At 41.4% G+C, this 21363-nt stretch overlaps 1 protein-coding gene across 2 annotated transcripts; it reads left to right on the top strand.

The window, feature by feature from the left end:
* The first annotated feature begins 1564 nt into the window (after positions 1-1564).
* Positions 1565-21363, top strand: LOC145444061 (membrane-bound transcription factor site-1 protease-like). Of its 2 annotated transcripts, XM_080321973.1 has the most exons (15): positions 1565-3869; positions 6833-7033; positions 7680-7943; positions 10157-10340; positions 12232-12539; positions 13356-13442; positions 13509-13727; positions 13999-14275; positions 15210-15470; positions 16213-16374; positions 16444-16553; positions 17498-17620; positions 17681-17818; positions 17939-18106; positions 19874-21363. In XM_080321973.1, the coding sequence occupies exons 1-15, from the start codon at positions 3261-3263 to the stop codon at positions 20318-20320; spliced, it is 3558 nt and encodes a 1185-aa protein (XP_080178099.1). In that variant the 5' UTR covers positions 1565-3260; the 3' UTR covers positions 20321-21363. The 2 variants fall into 2 exon arrangements, with proteins under 2 accessions (XP_080178099.1, XP_080178098.1); XM_080321972.1 differs by having other exon boundaries at positions 1571-3869; positions 16213-16553.

Genomic DNA, 21363 nt, shown 5'->3' with positions numbered 1-21363 from the left:
CTGCACCTTTCGCATATAGGCCAAGGTGGGTGTCTGATTCCATAGACAACTCCTAGCCGCTTCGACATCTTCCTTTCTTTTCATTGTATCGCATTTTTTGTGGTGTATTGAACTGATAAAATTGCTAATTGCTAATTGCATGACATGCCGCCCTATTTCTTGTCGCATTCTTTTTTCTACACTATCTTCTTTACTTTCATTCAGTGTGCATGCCTCCTCTTTACATCGCCTAGGCCAAGGTGGGTGTCAGATTCCATAGACTACTCCTTGTCGCTTCGACATCTTCCTGTCTTTTCATTGTATCGCATTTTTGTGGTGTATTGAACTGATAAAATTGCTAATAAACCAATGATGATGATGATGATAATAAACCAATGATGATATAGCTCAATTTGCAGCTTTTGACAGTCCATGAGAACGAATTAAGACTGCTTTCAAAACTACTTACTTACTTGAGTAGATTTAAAGTCAGTAAATTCTACTTCCACTTCAAGTAGTTTCAAGTGGCTTATGGAAGAAGTACTTCTACTCGTACTTGAGTAAATTTTTTCGTCGCTACTTCTACTCCTATACTTGAGTAGCTTTCTTGACTACTCGACCACCTCTGGACCTTTGCATCAAAATAGTTGATCTCCACCGAGTCTGGCGCCACAGGAATGATAACCTTCATGACCATATCCACCCACTACCAAGATATCATCTTTTTGAAGCGTTTCATATCATCCAAGATTTAGCGACGTTGTAAATTGCTATATATATATAAATTTCCCGTAAAAGTGCTGCTTTCGAGAATGTCCTGATGTCGGTGTCGTTCCGATTGAGGACATTATTCATTAGCGCTGCAGAGGGTCTCCCTTTTTTGTTCTCCTTTCATCTTTAAACGTTATTGACTTTACGACATTGTCATTATTGGTTTTCGAATTACGTGTGCAAGAATGGCCATTGATATGACCATCGAGTATTGATATGACTTTTCCGCTAATTCCCGCTATCCACTTATGTAGATTATAGTCTCAGGTCTCAGCTTATGATGTTTGCCTCTTAATTCTTCTTTAGCTTTAAACTTTATATTTTCCGCCGTTTCCACGTTTTAGAGTAGCTTTTGCTATACAGCGTATGGGTATAGATTACTAACCTAGGTTGATAAGCTATAGGTTAGTAATCTATAGTATGGGCGTCTCTATAAAGGTCAATGACCGAAAGTTCCGCTCTCCACTTCTTCCGCTGTCCGTCTACAGCAGTGGTTCTCAACCTGGCGGGCGTGAAAGCATCCGAAGGGGGCCGCGAAGAAGCGGTCAACTGAAAAAATAAATTTGCACTCTGCGCGATTTACCTCCGATTCACGCTTGTTTCTCTGTATATAGACCGAATTTCATATTTTTGAATTCTCCCATCAACAACAGTCATAACCTTCCATGCCATCAAACAATCTGTTGGGGCTACTAGCATCCCGGCTGGATTTTGTGATATGACGATGAGGGGGCGTGAAATTTTTCACTATCATAAAGGTGGCCGTGTATTTAAAAGGTTGAGAACCACTGGTCGGCATTTTGAGCTCTCCGCTGTCTCCGTTGTTTCCGCGTTTTAGGATTGGTTCTCCGCTTCCTCCCCTGACTCCGTTGACTCTGCTTTTCCGCCTTTTAGAGATGCCCATGCCGGTGTGAAAACAAGATTTCTTATTCTTGCGTTGCAAGTAGCTGTGCTCACTGCATGCGCGACGTCAGGCCGTTCAGGGTGAGCTAGCTGTCTTGCCGTAATAAATAATCATACTAGTAGTTGTAGTAGTAGCAGCTTTATTAAAAGCCATCATTACGAATACTTCAATGTATCTGCTTTGAATGACAGCAATGATGATTGATGATCAATGACTGGTGATACGATTCACCGCTCCTCGACTTCAACTTCGCCAGATATATCAATTAGTTTTGTCCTAGTTCACTGACGAATCTATTACAATTTCCTGTCTGTTTATGAAATAACATGAAAAATTTGATCAATAGCTTACTAGAAAACTGAAAGAGAGCTTGAACTTGGAAGGAATATGACTAAAGATGATGATCAGACATTAATTCTCGAAGATTTCGACTGGCAGCTGAGTATGGCAATGTCGAGCGATAAAATGGCAAGCTTGGACGAACAGCTTGTGAACGTTGACCTTCAGCTGCATAACAGCGATCAGGATTCAAATTTTTCAATAGAAATGGGATCTGAAGAACTTGGAATACTAATTAATGCTCTGGAATCCGCAAACAAAGAACTGAATGATTTGAGCAAGTGATATGGACGGACTTGAATCATTACTTTCTTGTGTATGGTGCAATGATCTCTATTGTAGCGGTCGATATTTACAGTCACCATTATCGTTTTTAAAAATTGATAATAGTCAGATCCCGCATGTTCCTACACTGTATGATGCGGAAAAGCGCAATAATTAACGGAAGAGTCAGGTAGAGAGCTTGGATTGGATGTTATGAAGTTATAGTGCAATACGATATCCGAGTCCATTCATTTACCCTACTTACCCCGAACATTGCTTACGATTCTATATGTTTTATACTTCTTTCTTCTTTGATTAACACTTTTATAACCAGATCATGTGGAGACAGTGTAGCCTGACCTGCTTGGGTGATCGATCATGCTAACTGACAACTGAGGTCTCATCGTTCATCCCAACCCCTAGCCAATGCTAAGAATGTGTTTTTGTTCTTCTGTATCGTCATTGATGGTTTCAATTTGTTATGTTCATGGTCATATGGGTTAATTGAAAATAGAGACCATCTCTTCAAAATGTTGATAGAAAAAATTAGGAATCGGGATCAAATCTTGTTGCAAAATCAATTCCTGAAGAATCATGATCCTGTGTCTCTCTATAGTGCTGTAGTCGTGTTTTAGTTACCTCCCCAGGTCTGGTAATGTTAAAATTCGATATATATGATTGTAAACAGAATTTACTGAAGTGAATCCGCAAGAATATACTTATTTGAATACATTCCAAAGCATGATTACTATACTTGCTACAAAGGCATACTGTTCCGCTTACTGGTTAAATGCCAATGTATGCTTTCACATTTCAGTTGGAGATTGTAAAGTAAAGCAGTATACGAATGAACAATGCACCTAATGCAGTAATGTCAAAGATTTCACTCTCCAGCCTCTGGTATCCTGAGCTACCAATTGACCTCTCAAATGGATATCTGGTTGAAAAACTGAAGTAGTCGCTTTTCTTTATCAAGTTGCGCAACTCCAGTCGATACAGTACCATGGACCATCCTCTGATTCTTATCATCATACTCTCTGTCGGTGGATTCGACTGTATTTACGCCAAAAAGACTATGCACAACACTGTCCACTGTGACATTACATCCTTTAGTGATCAGATATCGTGGACAAATTATTCCAGACATACACAAGATTCTCTCACACACTTTGAGATTTTACCAGCAGCTACAACCTCGATGCCGAATAGCACAAATAGGCCGCGCCTTGAACACCCAAGCGGATATATTAAGCCTCTTGATAGAAGGAAGGCTTCTTCACAAGGTTTTCAAAATCTCTCGTCCACTGCTTCCACGTTGAATGGAAAGAGATTGGAACATGAAAAGCATTATCACGATCAGCATCGTTTGCAGGAAGATGTTGTGGATAACAGTCATCAAATAGAGTTTGTGACTTCTATTGTTAAAGACGAACTCATTGTGCAGTTTGATGGATATTATCCAACAACTCATCGAAAACAGTTATTGTCGACCGCGTTATCACACTGTGAGATTCCGAATGCGTACTACAATGTTCTCCATCGCACTAATCCTGTTGCGAAGTTTCCAAGTGACTTCGACGTTCTCGAAGTTCATAAGATGTATTACAATAAGGTAAAACAGCTTGTTTCACAACTGCATAGCAAGACACATGTTCCTTGTATTTGGCTGAAGGCCTATTACATATTGCCTGAGCCTGGTAAATCTACTGTAGAGTTTGGTGAAATTAATTGTTGCAAGACAAGCTAATGTGGATCTTGACTGTAGTCGAAGTTACAAGTTTCTTCCTACGCCACTACTAGTCTGGTATTTGGCTGCTCTGCGATATTAGTGTGGCCTTCATTGGAGTTGGTATTATAGCTTTAGCTTCCGTCGCAACACGCTTTCTTTACTGACCGAGGACCATGAGTTCTCTTTCAATTATTGAGCATGCACAAGAATCCAAGGAGCTTGCTTTAGTATCACGAGCAACCAAGTAATAGTAGATTGTATAGTCGAGGAAGTCGGCGCACTTGTTACATTTGGGCCCATTAAAATATTGACTTGCATTATAGATTTCAACTCTTGAAATATAATTGACTGAACTAAAGTGAAATTTGCATGTGTCTTTCTTATGCTTGGTTAGGTCTCGCTCATCATGGTATTAACCCTTTACCCTTCTTACCCTTGTTATATCAACCTAGTATATATTGGTGATTAGGGCAATTCCTTTTTGACATTGCAAAAAAGTCAAAATATTGTAAAAATGGTAGCGTTAGATCAAAATATTGTCAAAATTGTTTACAAAGTCCAAAGTTTTTTGCAAACTGCATTTTGTTGGTATCGTGGAGGTATCGGTGAACGTTTTTACGCCTTGTGGACTACTTTATAGTCTTGCGGTTGTAGATGGCACATTCTCTAGCCTCATTGTGAATCATAAGCCATCGAATATCAAATAAGTTGAGATGGCGTGATGAAAAACGAGTGAAATTTTTAGTAGGTTAGCAGTTTTCACAAGCTCACGCCGATATCTCAAATCTGAAGCTTGATTGTGTGATGGACATCGGTCCTTATAGCGCAGTCACAGTGGTTCTAAACGTATGGGTGGATTGCGAGATGTTAAGAAAACTCAGATTCGGGTGGCGGCCTAAAAAGGTCATGTAGAAAACATTGTCGGTATGAAGCAATAGGTTTGTTACTAGCATTCCAGCAAACAATTGCTGCTGTTGAACATTTTTTCTCTATTCTTGCCAAGCCACTTCGTAAGTACAGACAGTTACAACCAGAAATGGAGCCTACTGCAATTCTAACGTTATACGCAACAATGCCTAAGTTGAATACCTGAGAACAAAATTTTGACAAAATATAGGTTTTTAGTGTCAAATTGTCAAAATTTGGATTTTTTAGTGCAAAATCGTCTGCTTTTAGGTAGAAATAATTGCCCTAGGGATTAGTGATTAAGGCACTAAAATATGTGTAAATGTCTATGGTTTGTATGCAATGTTCCCTCTAAGCTGCGCAAAGCGCAGTGCTGAAACGGTCTCTGCGCACAGAAAATCTGAGCTGCGCACAAAAAATTCGAAGTGATGTTTTTTTTAGTCGTTGCGCAATGGTGTCCAATGGACCACACTGGCGCGCAGACTCGTGACAAATTAGATGGAGCATTGCCACGGGCAAATAGTGTTATCACTGAAGTCTGAAACAGAGGTACAAGTGCGGCCCGCAAAGGTTAATATTGCGCTCCGTGAAGAAATAAGAATTTACAATCACGTACGCCTCACGGAAGAGATTTTTTAAAGTATGGTCTGGTACGCGTTAGTGATACTGATATCATTTCAATAGCGCAATTTTCTGGGAATGGCGAAATAACATGGCCTACGAAAGTTATAAATAACAATGGGCTAGCTCGAAGTTAATCTGCGAGAAACTAACGCGTGGCATAAATATTGCGTAAGATTTACTCAGGACCGTAACTGCCCCACCCCAAACCCCCCATTTGTAGGGGCCGAGCTCGAAGGGGCCCAAATTATTTCGTGAATTACCATAAATCGTAGTGTATTTTTTGGAATAATTCATGAATTTTTTTCGCGCTAGGCGCGATTTGATAATGTCAGATATATTGAATATTGGTTACCCTTTCCCAACAAAAATTACGCATACTTTATAGAAATGGGCACTTAGGCGTCGGCCATTACCGCGCCATGACATATGAAGTTATAGGCTATGTAACACGCCACTCTGAAAAGTGCGCCAGAACGATCAGCCACGAGAAAACCTTGATCGAAAAGGACTGCCCTTATGCTGACCGAAAACTTCGATATATATACATATACGTTTAATTGTCCATGTCCATAGGCGCCTAAATGGCTGGCGCCAAATGTTCCTGTTCTGACGATCCGAGTCCCACAGCAAGACAAATGCCATATCGAGGGAACATTATTTTCCTGTAGAAAAATGCCAATTTGAAATCGTGTACGTCTTTTAGTTTAGTACGTTTGGGCGATTTCAATATCTTTGACACAGCAGATGGGAGGTCCCGAAATAGCATCATGTAGGCTAACGAAGTCATTATACCAATGGGTAGGCCCGAAGATGTCATTATTATTTAGAGGGCCTATCTATTCCAACACACCTCATTCGATCAGCTCTACCGGTAAATCTGATTATGTGAACATGGGGAGTATAAAAATTGATAGCAATATATATGCAATTCCCGATGAAATTGGCTGATGCAATTATGAGTCATATAAATTTTTCCCGCTTCGCGCGTTTAGGGGACCCAACCATTAAACGGGCCCCAATGTAGATGATAATGACCGGTCCAAAACCTATATGCCGAGGGGGGTCTGGGGAGCGAAGCCCCCCAGAAATTAGTTTATCACCCTAGGGGGTGGAGGTTGGTTGCGCACTGTTGTCCAAGGGCCTGCGCAGTGAGTCGACGAGGGAACATTGTTAGTATGGAATATTACACATTGTGGGTCCGAGAGGCGACTTTCCGAGTTTGGTCTGAGCTGTTTTGATATTTCATGCATGCCATGGCAATGCCTTCACTCAGCATCATACTATATTATGTTACAAAAAACATGCTCTTATTACAGGCCATATCATGTCTTGAGAAAAATGAAAATGTTAAACATATTTCACCTCACCGTAAAGTGATCAGGAATTTGAAATCTCGCAACGACGTTGAAGAAGTGAAGCATTTTCGTAAGAGGACATTTTCCCATAAAGATGGCGAGGGATATGGATTCATGCCTGGAAGGCATTTACTACGAGCACTGCCAGAACATGTAACACAGGTGGGATATGCTTAGGAAAAGTATACTGGTATCATGCTAGAAGACGGGAAACTCTTGCACCACCTCTTGACGTTACGCATGCATTACCACATTAGCAAAAAGTTATTGATGACTGGTGTTTATTGGTGATATGTTGTGCTTCGAGACCAAATTGATGTTGAAACTATGTGCCTGTTATCATGCTATGGGATATGCAATGTGCATAACCCAGTTTTCATAGCAATCTCTATTGTACAAGTGATGTGAAACTATGCTTCACGCTACTTTCTACTTGATAAAATCTAAAAAGCGGAAGGTTAAGTAGTTTGGCTTCAAACACAGTGGGAGTAGTTTACAAGCATTACCTGTTAAGTAAGTGGTGTAGTTATACATGACCCATTTAGGAACTTTGTGAAAAGTAGAAGTAGCATGCATCATTACTGACCACCTTTGTACAATGTACAAATAGCAAACAATTCCGTTGTGTTGCAGGTAAAGTAGAACACCAATAGTTAACGCATTTTAAATATAGTAGGGCTTCTGTTCAGTTTTCCTCAACTTTGACTTTGTCCATGGAAAAAGATCGGACAGAAACTATAGCATCGAAAATAGATGAATAATACAATACAGAAGGCGCTGTGAAGAGACTTCACGCGTTATCTTTCAGAAACTGCAAGCCGAAACCCTCTGGAACTCCGGATTTACCGGTCAAGGCATCAAAGTTGCGGTTTTCGACACCGGGCTTCCGGAGAAAAATTCCTATTTCAAGCACGTAAAGGAACAAACGAATTGGACGAACGAGAAGATGCTGAAAGACGGATTGGGACACGGAACTTTTGTGGCCGGAGTCATCGGCAGCACTTACGCCGAATGTCCCGGTCTGGCACCTGATGCCGAGCTGTATATCTTCAGAGTATTCACCAACAATCAGGTGAGTGTCAGTCTTTTTGTTCTACTTGACGGTTCATTCCAATAACTGCTTGAGCGAAAAGAAGCTTCTTTATTCGGGGTGGCTCCCATCTCTACCTTGCATATCTTCGTATCACATTTCATCAAGTTGCATTTTGGTTTGTATGATATTGATTTGCAATAAAGATTCTCTCTCTCTAATGCAGGGGTCGCCAACTCAAAACGGGTCGCGGGCCACTTTTCAAATTTCGCAGAGGCCGCGGGCCGCATGAATTCGATATCGATGAAAAATATGCAGCAATGTTCTAAAACTCTACGTCAGTACGACGGTGAGCTACCTAACATAGGCGATGGGCATATTGACCACACAAGAAATAATATTTTAATAAAGGATTACAAATACAACAAAATATCATTATCATCAATTTTATTTTATTTTGAACTGTGAGCTGTGCACGATACCTGGAAACGATTTTCAGCGATTAATGAATCGATATTGGGACTAGCGAGATACGTGACTAGCGCAAAGACCATCTTCACGTAAGGCTTGATCTTGTGGGGAAACCCGAAGCCTGTTGTTCTCAAACGTTTTTAGACACGCCCCAATTTATGATACTCAACAATCGTCATCACATCAATCACAAAATGCAACAAGAATGCTAGCAATCCCAACGTGCAGTTTGATAGCATGGAAGGTTATGACTGTTGAATTCTCTAAGATGAATTCCGGACTATACACAGAGTAATAACATTCCATCGAGGGAGAATCAGCTGATATGAATGGGCATACTGTTTTGACTTGCAATGGCCCAAACACTGCCAAGACCGATACGCTTAGAAAGCGGCTTAGGGCAGTGGTTCCTAAAACTGGAGTGCTTTATTTCTGTTGATCGCATCTCCGCCTCCCCTTCTGTTGCTTTCGCGCCCCCACGAGGGGCGCGCGCTCCCCAGTTTTAGGAACCACTGCCCTAAGCCGTTTTCTAAGCGTCTCGGTCATGGCAGTGTTTGGGCCATTGCAAGTCAATACACTATGCCCATTCATATCAGCTGATTCTCCCTCGATGGAATGTTGTTGCCATCACCACAGCCGTTTTTGCAAGTGACGAATAGTGATATTGGGCACAAAAGAATAGCTTATTTTGAAACAACAACAGCAACATGTTGAAACTGTAGTCAATTTCAGCATTTCTAATTGGTTTTCTTAGTTTTCTTCCAAAATCTCAAATCAGCTCGCGGGCCGCAGAATATGACTTGGCGGGCCGCATGCGGCCCGCGGGCCGCGTGTTGGTGACCCCTGCTCTAATGACTCCGATAACTGGTCAACGTTCCAACTTGGGTAAGGTAAATGAGACAATAGGAGAATTTGAATTTTTCGTTTTGATATATGAGTTCACGTGAGTAGAGGGGGTCAGTAACGCAGTGCTTTTAGTTTTCGGGAGCTTTAGCCCTCTTGTGCTACTTACTCAGTACAGACTTAGTCATTATTATTATTCAAATTAGAATAATTAGAGCAAAATGCCAGTAATCAAATTATTATCTGATCTCTGGTTTTCTTGAAAATCCCACAGAAAATCTGTATAATGCGCAACGAGCCAAGCCAGGTGTACGGAGATTTTCCGTTCACGTGCTTCTGAAGTGAACGCGATTTTCATTGTATTTTTTTCTAATTCTGAGTTAAATTTAGAATTCAGTGTTCCGATTTCAATTTAATTCGGTAAAAGAGGATAACAGACTAGTTGTTCAAGTTCAACTCTGCTCTAGTTGCCGTAATGTTTTTAGACACTTCTAATTCTACAAGAACAATTTGTAGGCAAAACTACCTACAGATTAGGCTACATGTCTTTCGAAAAGGAGAAAATAGTTTAATGATAAGTTTTCAACACTTTCACGAATGAAATTCTGATATGAAACTGTTGTATCATCGTAACTGAATATGTTTTCGAAAATGTGCCTATCCTACATGCAATGTCATTCATCATTTTGTGTTGCCCGCGATTTGCGAAGATATATCTTGCAATTTTGGAAGTAGCCACCTCTGATTAACTGCCAAAAGTATGCAACCACGTGAAGTAGCTTTGAGATGTCTTGGAAATTGCTACTTGTAATTGACTAGCAACGCTCACCTTTGACCACGTCTGCATGCGAGTAATTCATGGCATCTCTCTGAGTTGCCGTTACCATTCCAGTACTTTACCATTGGTTGTTTCCCACCAATCATGCCGGATACGTTTTTAGGTTTCCTACACGTCCTGGTTTCTCGACGCCTTCAACTACGCGATCCTAAAAAAAGTGAACATTCTCAACCTCAGTATCGGCGGTCCCGACTTCATGGACGCGCCTTTTGTCGATAAAGTCTGGGAGCTAACCGCCAATGGGATAATCATGGTTTCGGCCATCGGAAACGACGGACCTTTATACGGTGCGTCTTTATTAGAACTTGGCCATATCGAGTGATTCCAAGTCAAGTTTTCGTGTATCACATGTTATGACATCATACACAAAAGGAAAAGATGAAATATTCCTTTCATTCGACCATAACTGACCCGACCCGTTAAACTTGATCAGAAAATATTTCAGTCGAGTCTGCCATAAAAATAACATAACATGTGACTGTGACAACGCCACAAGTTGTCAGTACTTCCAAGAAATGTCAATTTCCCAAACATGCATATTGCATTGGCCTTTGTCACAGACTTGGGATGCTGTAACTAGTGAGTGAAGGAACGTAAAATCATGATAGAAGTATTTCATTTGGTATTTGGGGCCATATATCGTCAACTCTTTCTGAAATTCAAATTTTTCTATTCTTCACTCCACCCTAATGCTGTGTCGTGAAGGAAATATCGAAACAATAATTATGCCCCTAAAAAAGAATTCCAAAAATAGTAATAATGGTATAATCATAGTGTCCTATATGGTGTCGACACAGGCAAATCTCACGTCTCAGTGAAATTGTATCACGTCATAGTTCCCATTTGGCTACAGGCAATTTGACGGTCATTTTTGACCGGCTTGCCGAGCATTAAATTTGGTAAAACGGGTATCAATCAAAAGCTGACTCTGCACTGATTACGAAAATATAAATTTTATTCCGCTCGTGGCCCTGGAACTCCCACAATCAGCGTCGAATTTTTCATTGTTATGGAGATTGGCATTGGGATGCAACAATGCTGAACAATGCTGTCTGGCTTTTTTTCTCTTGGGCTACTCTCTCGTTTCGCCAGACAGCATTGTTGCGTCCTAATGCCAATCTCCATAACAATGAAAAATTCGAGGCTGATTGTGGGAGTTCAAGGGTTACGAGCGGAATAAAATTTATATTTTCGTTATCAGTGCAGAGTCAGCTTTCGATTGATACCCGTTTTACCAAATTCAATGTTCGGCAAGCCGGTCAAAAATGACCGTCAAATTGCCTGTAGCCAAATGGAAATTGTGACGTGATACAATTTCATTGAGGAGTGAGATTTGCCTGTGTCGACACCATATAGGACACTATGGTATAATCGTTCATAGAGCGTCGAATATAGCATTATATCATCCCTGTGGTTGAGTGCTGTGGTTCCCAACCTTTTTGTATTCATTCCCCGCTTCAGATTTATTCTGAGTCTTCATTCCCCACTACCCATAACTATCGTCGTATTTCCTTTTAACTTTAGTCATTACGGAGCAGTTATTTGCTTGTTTGAGTACAAAAGAAACACAACTACACCAGTACGAAAGACCATCGCCTACAACTGCAACATAAAACGTATTGTGAACCGATAACGGTAGTCCATCAAATTTAGTGAAAGCGTTATTTCACGTCATACTGGTCATGCCGGATGCGTTAGTGACGCCATCATTGGTTATCCAGAGTTGAAAAATGAGTTTTTGTGAAGAAAATTCAATATAATTTTCGATACATACATTCCAGAGCAGTTAACTAGTAATGGTAACCGTGTAACCGCGCATATATCGCCGTAACTATGTAGACTATCCTGTATATAATGTTTACCAAATGCGTCTATTCCCCACCAGAAACCATTGAATTCCCCACCGGTTGGGAACCACTGCACTAGGGCAATGAAATACAAAAAGTATAACGATATGTACAAAAGACCGACTGTATAGTTGTAAGGGAGGAATAAACACTACTGTTGTTGAAGTGCAAATGTAAATAAAATGGTTTTGATTTTACGTTTTGTAACATCCAGTGGGTAGGATGATCTGATAAAAGCTGGAAGACCAAGGAAATTGACTCGCACTGTACTCTGATCGTCATCCCAAGTTGCCACTTCTGTTCTGTACATGAAATATTTTTGTATTGGCAGGAACGTTGAACAATCCCGCTGATCAAATGGATGTGATCGGAGTCGGAGGGATAGACTATAACGACGACATTGCACGATTTTCTTCGCGCGGTATGACCACCTGGGAACTGCCTACCGGCTACGGCAGAGTCAAACCGGACATTGTCACGTACGGCTCGTCTGTTCGCGGTCTCAAGTTGAACGGGGGCTGCAGGTCGTTATCCGGCACCAGCGTGGCGTCGCCGGTAATTGCTGGCGCCGTGGCGTTGCTGTACAGTACAGTACCGGAAGATAAGCGTGCGAAAATAAACCCCGCGTCCATGAAACAGGTGAATCTATTTTGTGTGTGATGTGCATTGTGCAGTGTTGTTTGCATGCAAGTTCAGACAAACAGAGTAGCCAACCGGGGCCTACGTTACTTATACTAAGTATCGTAGGCCCCGAGCCAACATTCAGAGGCGGTTTGCAATCAATTCCTTTTGCTTCACCTAATATCGGACCAGTTATAGGCAGAGGTGGTCAAATATTAATCATTGGTACCGGAATAGAAGTTTTGAAATGTTGCAAAATGTAATGAAGCAGGGGCGGGTAACTTCTGTGGGTGGGCCTGATATGAGAATATAAAGTACTTTACAGGCCGGATTACAGAATCGATACATTAATCGCGTATTTATCCACCTATACAAGGAATAAATCGTATTTGATGTAAACGTTAAGTTAGGAGCGTAGACACCAAGTATTCAATGAATATATTAACACAATGTACTTCAGGAGCTGTTGAAGTCGACATCTGTGGTCGATCAAAGTTTTCAACAAGATCTTTGAACTCTGGCTGCTTGTCGGATGTAGACACCATTAGTAAAGACTGCACGTGAACGTCGGTTATATTGGTTGGCAAACTTGCATTCATTCTGCAACTCATAAAATTCAAAGTAGTCTGACTAATAATTTTTAAGTTAGTAAAAGAGTAAGTATTGAAGTAGAACCAGGAGTAGTCTAAAATCATGACAACTTGAGTAAGTAGTGCGTGTAGGCATCGCCTGGTTGATTACTACGAAGAAGCAGAAGTACTTCGATACAGACCACCTCTGACGATGTGCGTGAATTCTTTTACGGGATACTTTATCGCCACCGTGTTTGCACAGACGCTTATGGCGTCGGCAGACAGGCTGTCCGAGTTCAACCTCTTCGAGCAAGGCCAAGGGAAGCTGAATCTGATACAGGCATTTCACGTATGTGTTCTAAATTAGAATGTGTGTGTGGTACGGGATCAGACACTGTTTTTGTTGTTGCTACAGACGCTGAATAGTTACACCCCGCAGGCGAGCTTGATTCCGAGCTACATCGATTTTACGGAATGCCCGTACATGTGGCCGTATTGCACGCAGCCTCTGTATTATGGGGCCGTTCCCACCGTCGTGAACATTACCATTCTGAACGGAATGGCCGTTACCGGGTGGCTGAAGGGTAAGCCGATATGGCATCCGTACAAGGACAAGTTTGGACATCACGTTGAGGTAAGTGAGAAGTTGAGTGATTATTTTCAAATTTACCAAATACTGTTCGAGATATTGTAATAATCCAAAACAAATGAAATTTGGACGTACCAATCAGAGTCAATTATCGCATCGACATGCTCTATTCTCATAATTTCTTAAGGAATTCTGTTGTACCAGTTTGTACTGTTTACAATGTATGTGAGCCCAACTTGACTAACTTCCCCCTGACAGCGTAAAATCTACACCAGTTTGATTATCCCAGTTTCCGAGCCTGTCCTTGTTTTCCCAGGTTTCGTTCTCTCACTCAGACCTGATCTGGCCGTGGTCAGGCTACTTGGCCTTGTCTTTCGCAGTTGCCGAATCTGCCGCGCTGTGGGAAGGCGAGGCACGAGGCCACGTCCAAATTACTGTCGTGTCTCCGTCTCCAGAGCCCGACGATAAGAACTCGCAGTCGAAAGTGCTCACGAGCACGCTGACTCTGCCCGTGGTCGTAAAAATCATACCGACGCCTCCGAGAGATAAGCGGTTGCTGTGGGACCAGTTTCATAATCTGAGATACCCGCCAGGTATTCAGTTTGCTATTTAACGCTGTATGATGTGACATTGAATGTTGGTCTGTTGGGTTATCACTAGGACAAGTTTTTGTTGCACTAAAAACCTGAGAAAGTTGCATTTTATTTTAAATTTTAACAAAAGTTGCAGAAGTTGCACTTTGACCACATTTTGCTCGGTTGACTGAAAAAAAAAGGTCAATTTTGCGGCTCAGCTCCTGAAATACCCGTAAAAGTGTTACTTCGGTGCTGATTTACGGTGTTTCAGTCGAATTTGGCCGTGTATTCCACCAAAATCGAAAATACTTTCATGAAAAATCGAGAAAGTTGCAAAAAGTTGCATGAAAAAAATGGACAAAAGTTGCACTATAAGATTCCTTCAAACAGCTTAAAACAGCATTCTACATATCTTACAAGTATTTAGGAAGCTGTAAAAAAAAGTTGCAAAAGCTGCAAAAACTTGCCCTAGTTATCACACTATTATGCCAGTCGATCTTTTGTGCTCAATGTCTCACAATAGTGGAGAATTTCCCAGGAGATGACGATCTCACTTGACAGTGATATGAATAAGTACAGTTCTTAGCATGGTATTGTATTAGTGTTGGCAATAAATTGCTGCAATACATAGGGGGAGGAGGTAGTAACAAAATATATCTGCTTTCCCAAGTAGGTTTACGACTAGCGCCACTCCAACAGTTACATTTCACCAGTTAGTTTATTGCTTTTCAAGCCAAACTAAGTAGAAAGTAATTTGGGGGGCATTACATTTTGATGTCACTGGCGATATGTCCGCCCTGCAATTTTTAAAGTTAACCTCACGGAAATGAGTGTTCTCAACTTTTCCCCCTGATATTTCACATTTAGACTTGTGTCCTTTTCAACGCGAATGCTTTTTACCGCTTGTTTGACCACGTTCTGACAGTCCTGTCTTCATGTCTCCGCCTACCAGGATACTTCCCGCGCGACAACCTGAAAATGAAGAGCGACCCGCTCGACTGGAACGGCGACCACATCCACACCAACTTTCGCGATCTGTACCAGCATTTGCGCGACACAGGGTACTACGTCGAAGTCCTGGGAAGCCCTTTCACGTGCTTCAACGCGTCGAATTACGGGACGCTTTTAATTGTCGATACGGAAGAGGAATTTTTTCCGCAGGAGGTTGCGAAGTTGGAAAACGACATCGTTAAGGAAGGGCTGAATGTTATCGGTGCGTGAAACTAGGAATGAGAGATTGTGGAGCGTGCCTAATTGTCGAACTATGAGTATTATCTAACTTGGCCGTGACTCGGACATTGTGACGTAATATTCTTTCACTACTTCACTATATATCGTTGTGAGTTAGTGTGAAGTTTATCAAATTGTCGAACTTTCAAGGTTCCTATCGAACTGGGCCGTGCCCATGGTTCAAAAATCATGTCTGCCCCACTCCTACAACAAAACTGGACTCGGGCATTGTGATGTCACATTCTTTCGCTACTTTGCAATGGATCCGTCATGTCATAGTGGGAAAAATTGCCATCCCTGAAAATTTTAAATATGTTTGTATAATAATCAACTGACCCTTATCATAAAAAAGTGATTTCAAGGTAGCCTTTAGTAGCCAACATCATACCGAAAGTAATATGGGACTCTTTTTGAATTTGATCGCTTGCATTTTGCGGGCTTGTAATTTTTTCTGGCTCCAAGTCCAGGCCCCATACTACATTTGCCTCAACCAAAGCCTCTCCCGTATTTGTTACATAGCTCCGCAACTTGCACCGTTTGTGTCGACGTTATCTCTCTCATATTTTGTATTTGAAATTTAACTCATAATAACTGTCACATCGATTTCTGTTGAACAAATATTTTGAATCTTTGTATTCAAGTTGACATCAACCTTGATGTGTTTCACCTCAAAAAGCTCGGGGTAATGAATATAAACGTATCATTTGACCGTATTGCAATTTTAGTATTCGCCGACTGGTACAACGCGGCCGTGATGGAGAAAGTGAATTTCTTTGACGAAAACACGAGAAGGTGGTGGATGCCGGAAACCGGCGGGTCGAACATCCCGGCTTTGAACGACTTGCTCAAGCCATACAACGTCGCCTTTTCGGACCGGGTCTTCGAAGGTGATTTTGCTCTTGGGGAACACGACATGTATTACGCGTCGGGGACGTCGATAGCAAAATTTCCTGCAGACGGCGGAGGGAAATTGATTTATCGCTCGTTGATGGATCAGGCCGCTGAAATCGTGGGTGGGAAGAAGGAAGTTCGCGTCGCCGACGTGCCGGTGCTGGGACTGCGCCAGGTGGCTTAGCTTTGATTTAAATTTCCAAACAACTATATAGCAAGGTGTTCATGATGATGAGTTATTTATATAAAATATGCTGATCCTAACACTACACTTAATCCTAAGCGTAACGCCCTTCGAGCCAAACTTACCCACAACCCAAACTTTGCCTATTGAAAACCTCGCTCTTATGACACTTGCTAATCTGACACTCGTTAGCATATGGAATTTAGCTTTTCGTGCGGTCATGTTAAGGGATGTACATCTATAATTTTGTAAATTATGTAGTAAGCATAGGTTTGAAGATGTAATTTGAAAAGTTCGCGGACTCAGCTCGATCTGGATTTGGCATTCTTGCTTAACAAATTGAGGATTTGGGTCAGGATTAATGACCTCGAGTTATTCAATATTTTCTTGCGATTCATGAGCAAACCTGAGTAGCTACCATACAGCATGCAAAAACATAGATTTGATTTAGGATTTGAAAAATCATTGGCTTGAATATTCGAACGGGATATGGAATACAATTTTTAGGAGACTTAATTCGGATTTACACATGGACTTGGACATGGAATTTTGAATTTTTTTAAAACTCATGAACTCGATGTAGATTGACTCAAAAATCCACTTTCAGGATTCAGACTGGTTAAGAACTGAATGGGGGAAGCATAATCCAGTATAAGATTTGGATAATATATTCATATTGAAATGAACCCAAATATTTTTGGCTGACACTCGTCAGGGTTAATCGTCAGCAACTAGTAGAGAATTGGAAGGAACATTGTATATCCACAATCCTTCATTTCAATATGAATATACCATTCAATTGTATATTGAAGTTCGGTACCTCCAAGAAACTCTTCATATAAGATTTGGATTCAAGATTACAGATTTGTAAACACTCCAATCTCTGTCATTATTGTAGGCTTCTTATTAATTTTGGGACTTTTCTTTCACTAAAGGTACAAGGGAAAGGAAGGATTGCCGTGTACGGCGATTCCAATTGCCTGGACTCCGCTCATCAGGACAAGGAAGGTCAGAGATGCTTCTGGCTTCTCGATGCCCTTTTGCAATATACGTCGCAGGTTCGTAAAACTTGCGTTCCTCAAACGTTAACTGGTCTTACATTTAACGTATTGTGACAGGGATTGTTATCGCCGCTTTTCGAATCAGACGCACGAGGAATCTCCGGCAAAGAGCAGGCGACCAATTCTTTCCTGATTGCCGACGATAAGAAATCGCCCCGCAGACTCGACGGCAATCATCTTTATCGATATTCCAAGGTACTCTTCGGTGACAAGAGATAGTCATCTTGGCTAAGTTTTCAGAGTGCTGGAATAGGTTTTGCCGGCTTTCACTACTTGAACGGTTTCTCCCCTCTTTGTGACTCTCTCTAAATGCAGGTTCTCGAGTCCGATATCGGTGGGTTGCAATATCACAAACTGCCGGCATGTGCGTATCTGCCAAAAGCGAGCGTGGTGCCTGTGAACGAATCTCAGTCGGTGCCGGTGTGGAAGCATCATAGGATTATATCGGTGGAGCAGTCGAGATCTGCCAAAGTACTACGACAGGTAGGTAGTATTACCGTGAAACGGTGTAATATCAGGAAGTGCATGTGATTTTAGTTTAAATCATGTATTATGTCAAGCTTTCAATGGAAGTGTGTGAATGTGTACCAAACCTGGTCATGGTCACGTCGTAAACGAAGTCGCAGTAATATATTGTCAACCAGCCTTGAACTATCCTAAAGTAAAAGTGAAATGTTGGTAGTTTGACATGCCATCAGCATAGAAGAAATATGTCGACCAAAGGTCCGCTTTCCAGTAGAAGTCTAAATCCCGCTCCTCTGAGGTGGTCAAAATAGTCAGCGTTGATGCTTATGTAGCAGTATAGCTGTTTTTGGTGGCATAAAAGGTACATATTTGAACTTTGACATTGTACATTCGGTTGTGACGCCATAATGAGTGATACTCGAAGTGTGATACGTGATTCGGAATCGAATCACTCAGGTACTCGATTTTGGCCAGCTCTAGTCTAAATAAACAGTGCGTAGTTTTGTTGTTGAAAAAACAACTTCCCGAGTAGAAGTATTGTAAAAACGACCACATGAGTACTCAGTGCAAGTATGCAAAACCTACTTGAGTACTTCTACTTTTTTTAAACGTGCTTCAGTGGTTTTCGCTCATGTGCGCTAGTTCGTCAAGTACGTATTTAATATTAAACATTTTTTTCAGCAAAAGTAGGCCCAGAATACTTAGTTACCTTGAAATTGCTACTTCTACGAGAGTACCGACAACGATTAATGCTTTTACAAATAAGAATTCGTTACGAGCCCCCTTGAATGCTGGTAACTCTGTGTGTATGAACCAGTGTTGGGATGACTCGAGTCATGACTTGACTCGGGTCAGACTCGAGTCACCTTTTTCGTATGACTTGTCTTGACTCGGGTCACTTGGCTAAAATTACTTGACTTGACTCGGCATATCAAAAATATGGATTGACTCGTGACTCGAAGCAAAATTCACGAGTCAATTTCAAGTCATCAAGTAATCGGTGTCGATAAAATTCAGTGTATCTTGCAAATAGTCGGATTGTTCGCAAAATGCTGGTGTAAGCTGTGAGAGCGACCAATCATTCAATGATCGTGCGTTTTACTGAACCTCCATTGTTCTCTCACACATAAATTGACCGCTAACGAAGTGATCCAAACTTACAGCTTACGTTGTCGTAAACTAGTTTAATAAAATTATTCAATAACATAATGTCTATTTCTATTCTCTGTTCTTACCTTAACCAACCCTATTGTTTTATTGAAATCGAATTCGAATATAGTTTATATAGTCCTCAACCATTGGCGCCCCCTCGAATTGTATGATATCAATTTGTAAATGGGTAATGTAGTGCATCTTATCAATTCGTTTCTCTATTCTCTATTTTGGCCGGTAACTATAAATTGAGGCTGTACAATTACTTCCGTAGTTCAGCAGTATATGTGAGCGATACAGCGCTTTCTTGCGTGTATATTTCACTATATATTCGTTCATTGGTTCAGAATCAATGACCACTAAATCTGTAATTCAGACAACTAGCAAAATGCAATGACATAATCATGCCTCATACTTCAAAAAGGCAACTTGACTTGAATTGTGACTTGACTCGAGTCACCTTCGAAAATCGAATGACTTGACCTGACTCGAGTCAAAATGTGCAATGACTCAAAATGACTCGTGACTCGAAGGTAGTGACTTGATCCCAACACTGGTATGAACTTGCGTGCCAACATCACAACACCGCTGTAGATTAACAAGCTTAATCACAATTCTTTGTCGATATTTCAGTTGCAAGCGAACAACACCGGAAAGCCGGCGTCGCAACATCACGAACGGGACGGCATCTTCATGCTTTGGGAAAGGAAACGCGCGCAATGGGAAGGGTTCGGATCTCATCAGTTTCCGCGAATGCTCAAGTGGAGAGGGATGCTGCTCGTGGCTGCCTGCATCTACATCGTCGTCGTGGCGGTCGTGCTTCAAATGGGGGGCGGCAGACGCAGTCGTAAATGGTCTCGCTTGAGGGTGCTGGCTTGGTGGCTGTTTATCGGCTGGTGGAAGTATCTTATCGCGTTTGCTAGGCGCTTTGTGGCATCGGCCAGGAATTATCACAGGATGAAAGCGGCCAAATGGCAGCATACGCCACGCCCGACCAACTCTCGTCCTGTTATATCCGTGCCCCCTTCGAGCAGCGCTTACGCAGACACGGCCAGGTATCCGGCTGGTAATACCACTTGAGAGGAGTCCGACTGGGGCGAGAGATGTACTGCATATCTCTGGAGCGTTGAAAGTCGGAGTGATGCCAAAAATTTCTACTAAATTAAAAGTAGAAGTTGCGGTTTCCGGGACGTCAAAACTACTTCGAGTGAAAGTAGAAAAGGAAAGATCTGAAATGTAACCGAGTAGTTACAAAAAGTAGATTCTGTTGAGGGTTGCATGCAATTAGTGGTCGGTTATTTCGATATTCCAAGATGCGTCTTTGCAAGTGACGCGTAATGACTGATGACACAACAAATAGGGGCACCCTTTGAAAAGATGTATTCAGTTATTGAGATATCGTGGCTGAATCGCGTGATTCTCGTAAAAGTTCAGCAAACTTATCCGAAACTACCTATATCTATGAACCGAAAGTGCAAAAAATGAGTATTTTTACGTTGCCAATGGAACACAGTTTAAATAGTAGTCTGAAATGGACACTTGACTAATTACTGCGATTAGGCAAAACCTACCTAGTAGTAGTACTTCATTACTGACCGCCCTGGTGTCTCTGAGATGATAATTTTGGCAACTATTACTCGTTACTGTGGATTGACGAACTCCATGTTCGGTAGGGTACTCCATTGTTTGCGCTACAATCGTGTCTGCTCTACCGTAACATTCGGAGGTTCCTGATTGAGTGTGCTTCTCATATCTGATGCAATCAAGCCGGAAATAGGCATTGTCAAAGACTCCACTTAACCATAGTAGACTTTATTTTAACGGTCTTGCGGTTATTTATGATTGCTACAAGTTGCACTTTATCGTGATATTTTATAGCTGTATAACAATCACAATCAATATGAAAACCCGTAGGTAAGTCTAGCTAGCACAGGAAGAATTGCTCAGTCACGCTACAATTACTTACAATTCGAATCAGATTTTGTTACTTTGATTTTTACTAAATTTAGAGTTAGGTCCATTGACCGGTCTTGTAATTGAAAGCTGCATGCTCTTGGTACGATAGATATTTTTTGCTTGTCGAGTACTGCCACATGTAAATACACATGGCGCAGTTGAAACTA

The sequence above is a fragment of the Botryllus schlosseri genome, chromosome 8, assembly GCF_051294905.1.
Source record: "Botryllus schlosseri isolate E-star chromosome 8, Bs_hap1, whole genome shotgun sequence".
NCBI lineage: Eukaryota > Metazoa > Chordata > Ascidiacea > Stolidobranchia > Styelidae > Botryllus > Botryllus schlosseri.
The sequence above is the reverse complement of the archived record's forward strand: the minus strand, read 5'-3'. Positions and strand labels throughout refer to the sequence as shown.